The sequence below is a fragment of the Xylaria bambusicola genome (assembly GCF_022495145.1).
Source record: "Xylaria bambusicola strain CBS 139988 unplaced genomic scaffold F5B22scaffold_10, whole genome shotgun sequence".
Taxonomy (NCBI): Eukaryota; Fungi; Ascomycota; class Sordariomycetes; order Xylariales; family Xylariaceae; genus Xylaria; species Xylaria bambusicola.
Window position 1 is genome coordinate 192,536 of NW_025953563.1, and position 6,015 is coordinate 198,550.

The 6,015-nt window shown below is 48.9% G+C and overlaps 1 protein-coding gene across 1 annotated transcript; it reads left to right on the forward strand.

Annotated features, from left to right (window-relative positions):
- The first annotated feature begins 2,498 nt into the window (after nt 1–2,498).
- On the forward strand, nt 2,499–4,464 carry F5B22DRAFT_33829 (NAD(P)-binding protein). The gene is made up of 4 exons (XM_047970876.1): nt 2,499–3,225; nt 3,350–3,728; nt 3,833–3,949; nt 4,054–4,464. Exons 1-4 carry the CDS (start codon nt 2,829–2,831, stop codon nt 4,232–4,234), a joined length of 1,074 nt encoding a protein of 357 aa, XP_047833017.1. The 5' UTR covers nt 2,499–2,828; the 3' UTR covers nt 4,235–4,464.
- Nucleotides 4,465–6,015: the final 1,551 nt, after the last annotated feature.

Here is a 6,015-nt window from a genome sequence, read left to right on the forward strand (position 1 = left end):
ACGAAAGTAATTGATGGGGTCCAAAATCGGTTACGTTTTTATCCCAGAGCTACGAGAATTCATGTAGGCACACATTGGATACACGTCGGGCTAAGGTCGTCGGCATGGCTTTTCGAAAGGGCAAGGGGAAGGGAACTCGACTCGAATTCTTTTCAATTTTTTCATACTGTCCATATTGTCCATGATACCTCATTATTTTACCTTGCAAACTAGCGGGGTAAGGAGTCTCTTCCATTCCCTCTTCTTTTATTACTTTTCTCTTTCTTTGGCGAGGATTAAAAAATTCCAAGGTTTTTGGTGTGTTGAATGAGGATGAACGCGCCCTAGGCTATGTGTTGAATCAATGTATATTCATTTTCGACCTATGGGGAAAGGCCAGCGAACCATGACGTTTCTTTTACTCCTACCTGATGAAGGCCGAGACGAATGATGATCCGGTATCCTGGAAACAACGGGATACACATGGTGTATCATGTAAAGTAGCGATAGTAATCGGGTGATGTGATGTCTAAGTAGAGCTCCGAGATGCGGAGCGGAGTGAACCCCTGGATTGAAACTCGTGCCGACTATCTGATCGGTATTAGGTATTACCTACCTACTTACCTACACTTGGACGTGGGGGCAAGGGATGCCACTGCAGAAATGTAGCTTCCCACTTTACACGCATGAAATGTGAACGAAACAGAGGGAAATAAGTGTCTACATATAATTACGTGTCCGCATGATTGACGCCTAGATAGATGCTATGGTACCTAGGTAGGTAGATAGATAGATACCGAGCAAGTAGTCGGTAGACGTGGTGACGAGAAACGAAACGAATACGGTCCCATAACAGCGCAGTGCGCTGCGATTGCGCGGCGCCGAGATGCGGTGTGCCGTGGGGTCGTAAGTAACCATGCATGGGCTCATCACACAGTAGGTAGGTAAGTAAGTAATCCGCGGTGGCAGGAATTACTATATGAGAGAGGGTAGTGTTATCCGGATTCGAGGATTTGCGTTTAGCTTGAGGCTATAGCTGCGGGATTGATGGGGAACCTGGGTATTATACCGTACTTAGACGTCGCAAGGACTATTTTCTAAATGCCATGCTATGCTAGCTCCCTAGCATTTCACATCTCGGTGTGTGCCGAGGGTGTGGAATACTTAGAAGACCCTCTGTTTCTAGTGTGTTGTGTATGTACTGCTCGGATCTAGAAACTAAAAGTATTTTGTAGTTTTTTTTCTCTGGAGTTGAGGTCTAGTGAGCTACCTACCCATGCTCAAGATCAGAGGGTAAGGTGGTGATCATCGTCTCTTTTCTTGCCTTTGTTGGCATTTACAATATGGTGTGAGAGCTATGACCTGGGAAGTAAGTCAGTAAATGAATTATCATGGCTCTCCTTACTCGATTCATTCTCTTCCCCTCCCCTCTCGTTGCCGTCTTCTTTTCCCGTCTACCAGGTCTGTCTTTGTGCTTTACATACTATGTAGTAACTGTTTTAACGAGGTTCCTGGTCTTATCCCTGGTCTTCCGACTTGTCTAGAATATGGGCAGATATGGGGAATGCAGCAAGTGTGTCGCCAAGATCCGTCGTCTCACCCACCTTTGTGCACCTTCAGCCCACTGCCCCCACCAGAGGTCCCCATCTTGTTGCTCATCTTGCCCATTCTATCGTGCACATCTCTCTGCGTCTGCCCACACTGCCCAGAGACTGCCCAGAGACTGCCCACATGCATCCATTCTCTCTCCTCTGCCGCAGAAGCCTCTTTTTGCCATCTCAGTCAGGACCATCCATGCTCTCGTCTCGTCTCGTCTAGTCTCTGTGTGTGCGTTCGTGATTACGACGCCCCTCTGCCCCTCCATTTACTCGACTGAGTCTAGACTTGCGCGCCCGCCGCCTCCACGCTCGGCACTAGCTCTCGTCTTCTCCGGATAGGCAGGGCAGACAGGGAGAGAGCTAGCTCTGAGAGCTCTTGCGGCAGTGCAGATACCTACCTATTACTGCAGTAGGGGACGGTGTACAGGGATGGTCCACAGTTGGATCTGCAGGAATGTTCACATGAGGACCCAAAATTTGTTATTCACATTACTTATGTACTCTGAGGCATGACCAAGAAAAAAAAAGGATCGTGAGTTTTTTTTCTCTCGTACCTGACACAGCAACCATGTACTTCTCAATAGGTAGTCGATAGTAGTAGTCAGCAAGTACCAACCTCGTCACAGTCAGCTAGCAAGCGGTAAGTCGATACTGAAGTATATACATACGTAAGTAGATAGAATATGGGATAGGGGACGATGCCCTGACTGGGTCATTCACAGCTCGTTCTTTACCGACTGCCTGCCTCTTAAAATTCCAGCAGCCGCCCAGTCAACCCATCAATCATCCCCTCTGTCGGATCTCCTTTCTTTCTTTCTTATTTCTCATTTTCTACTGCCGTCCTGCTCGTCTCTCTTCGTCCCGTCCCTGATCTTCGGCGAGATTGGCATAGCCATTGCTGCACCGTGTTTTCACAGCTATACTTCTGAGGGCATTGATAATCGCCGCACTACGTCATCGCGACCCTCCCATCTCGAGCTGTCAGACCTCGAAGAAACTTGCGTCTTACCCCAGAACCACGTCGCAAGCGACACACCGTAATACATATTTCAATTGAGCTCATATTCGTCTGTTAATTACTTCCTCCCTACTTTTCTGCTGCAAGCAAGTCATTGTCTCTACTATCTATCCGGAGACGAGAGATCATCCTCCAGCTTACCTACCTACCTTTCACACTCTCATTGTCCTCCCGTCACCACGTAACATCAGAGTCGGTCAATTGGCCATTGACACCCCAGAAATACTTGCAAGATGCTATCCCGACAATTTTTGCGCACATCCACACGAGCCCTGCGCTCAGCGGGCGCTGCGCTGCCCCGCCAGACAGCATCTCCCGCCATGGCCACGGCATTCCTACACACACAGCCGCCCATGGCCACGCCGCCCAACAAAGATAAGCGGGTGCCCGCACCCGGTGCTTTCGCCCGTACCGACGATTCCATCACTGTCGAGTATCCCGAGGAGGGCGAGCTGCCTCCCTCGACCCCCGTCACCGGCCGCGGTGGTATGCACATGAAGCGCACGCTCGCTTCCTTCTCGCTCGAGGGCAAGGTTGGCGTCGTGACCGGTGGCGCTCGAGGCCTTGGTCTTGTCATGGGCCAAGGCATGGTTATCAGCGGCGCCAATCTGGCCATCGTTGACATGAACAGTGAGTGCCGTCATTCTCTTTCCGCCTCCATACACCGGCTACCTCGGCGTGATTTCCCGTACTTCTCCTACCAGCGTCAAGTTTAGATATCAGTATGGTTTGGCTAAACGACAAAAATAAACAGAGGAAGAAGCAGACAGGCAGGCCGTCGAGCTCATCGACTTGTTTCGTAGGGAGAATCCAGGCTCAGCGCGCGTCCCCAAGGTGACAGCTCACTACGCGGACGTGTCTGACGCCGACTCGGTGCAGGCGTGCATCGACGAAATTATTAAGGAGCACGGTCAGATCGACAACCTTGTGACCAGCGCCGGCTTCACCGAAAACTACAACGCCGTCGACTATCCCATTGACCGCATGCGTAAACTGTGGGCCGTCAACGTCGATGGCACCTATCTGTTCGCCGTGACTATCGCCAAGCACCTGATGGAGCGCAAGGCCAATGGTAGCATGGTGTTCATCGGCAGCATGAGTGGTAGCATCGTCAACGTGCCACAACCTCAAGCGTAAGCATTACCCTCGGTATCCACTTTCTACAAATATTGTTGGATGTGTCGAAATATATCGGCCAATCTTGGAGGATCAAGAGCTAATGAGACCCCTATTTCAGTCCTTACAACAGCGCCAAGGCCGCCGTGCGACACATGGCCGCTTCGCTAGCTGTTGAGTGGGCGCACGCCGGTATCAGGGTGAACTGCATCTCTCCAGGTTACATGTTGACAGCCCTGTAAGTTAACCCGTCCGCCCTATTTGGATAACCCCGCCTCTTTTCTCCATTCAATTTACACCTTGTTTTTCATTGTGGCATGTTTCTGACCCTGAAACAAACAGGACCGAGAAGATTCTTGACGACAACCCGGATCTGAAGAAGCAATGGACATCACTGATCCCACAAGGCAAGATGGGACAACCCGTCGACCTTATGGGACCCGTCACCTTCCTGCTTTCGGACGCCAGTCAGTACGTCACGGGTGCGGATCTGCGTGTCGACGGTGGGTACACTGTCACGTAAGGTGCAAAAATAAAAAGTAAAAAAAAGTTCAGCGAGAATTGTTTCTTTACCCAATAGAAAGGCGAATGCGAGTTATACGATGTAGGTGGGTTTTAGAGGGAAATGGGATAACTCCTGCAGTGATCAGGGTTCTTGTCGGTCATGTCTCGTGACGAGACAGGGAAAATGCAAAAAGGGTCATTCTGGGCGTTGAGAATGGTTAGGGTATGTATTTCTTCATGGATGAGGCGAGTAATGGTAAATGATCAATCATGTCTCGATTTTCTCTCTCTGTGAACTCGAGCTAGCGAAAATTGTCTCTGAAGCGAGTGACGTAGTGTTAAACATCGGGTTCCAAAAGGAATTAGGGATAGCAGTGATGGGAATAGAAAGGACATCGAAATAACGTTCGTGGGATTGGAATAGGATGTGAAGCTGACTATACATGTATGTGGACTAGGGTAATCTCAGCTGAGATCGTCACTGTTTTAGCATCAGTAGGAGGTACAAGGTGTGTTGGTAGAGCGGACATCGGGGAACATAGATCAGGCAGCTGTCTGACAGTAGATTCTTTAATACGTGACTAGCCATATCAAAAGAAACTCCGCGCAACCAGAAGCTTCGTGATCTCATGGATGTAAGCCTGATAAGTCTATATTGATGAACTCTAAGCTCAACCTTGGCATGAAATTGTAGGTGATGGGTATACGTAGTAGTAGGCTTTGAGTTAGAGTTATTCGCGGTGTAATGGTGCGTTGCTATGGAGGGCGGGTGACAGGGCATGGAATCGCTAACCTTTAGCGCCCGTCACTATGGCTCATACTAGTATGGCCCGTATCACCTCGCTTTATCTATATGTTAACCTCATGTCTCATAAAGGGCACTGTTACGCCCGTACCGGCGGACAAACTACGTCGTCGGCCGTGCACGCGTGTAACGATTACCTTTAGGTTGTGTAAGAGATGGATGACCGTGATCTAAACGGTCCAAATAGCCTCGGTTCGCTATACACCGAGGTTGTCTAACAACTTATATTACCCTGAACCTGCATGCTACACGAAGACGAAGTTGTTCAGCATATGTAACGTAACGCGTGTAACAAATTAGACCTTGCCTTCTCTCACGGCTTTGGTTTATACTATCTTGTTATGACTGTGAAACTTGACTTCTATGAGATAGCAATACATCTTGCTGCCTAAGTGGCTTGATTTTCTTTGTTTGTGGAGTGGCCCATGTGAGACAGATGGAGAAAAGAGGGGTAAGAAGGGCAGCCTTGCTAATGAGCGATTCCTTAACCATGTGAGGTCGGTCGATTAAATTGTGGCGTGTTACCTGCTCTGTTCTATTGTAGTGTTCATTACTTCTTGTTTAGTCTAAAAGTTGCATGGGTGAAAAGATGCAAAAGTGAATTGTGCTACAACTTGGACGTCCTACTATGGGTCACGATACCCTCCAGTTGGAGAACTTCCGGCTGCAGAGCCAGTGTAGGTCGATTGAGACAAGTCTATATCGGGATTCCTACCTAGGTAACTTCCGTGACGCCCTCCATCATGCCTCTCGTATCAGCGAAGAGCTGAATAGCCTCACTTTGATTCCCCCTTTTCTGATTGGTCACCGAGACATGCATGCCAACGCATTTTGCGTTAGCACAGCGGCCTAGCAACCCTTTACGGAGATAGATGGCTCCCAGTGTGAGGAGTAATCACCATTTTTACAGTGTCTTGAACATCTGCTTGGGTTTCTCAGTATATCTAGAGAATAGTGGCTGTGGCTGTTCAGCTGAAGTGTTCTTAAAGACTATG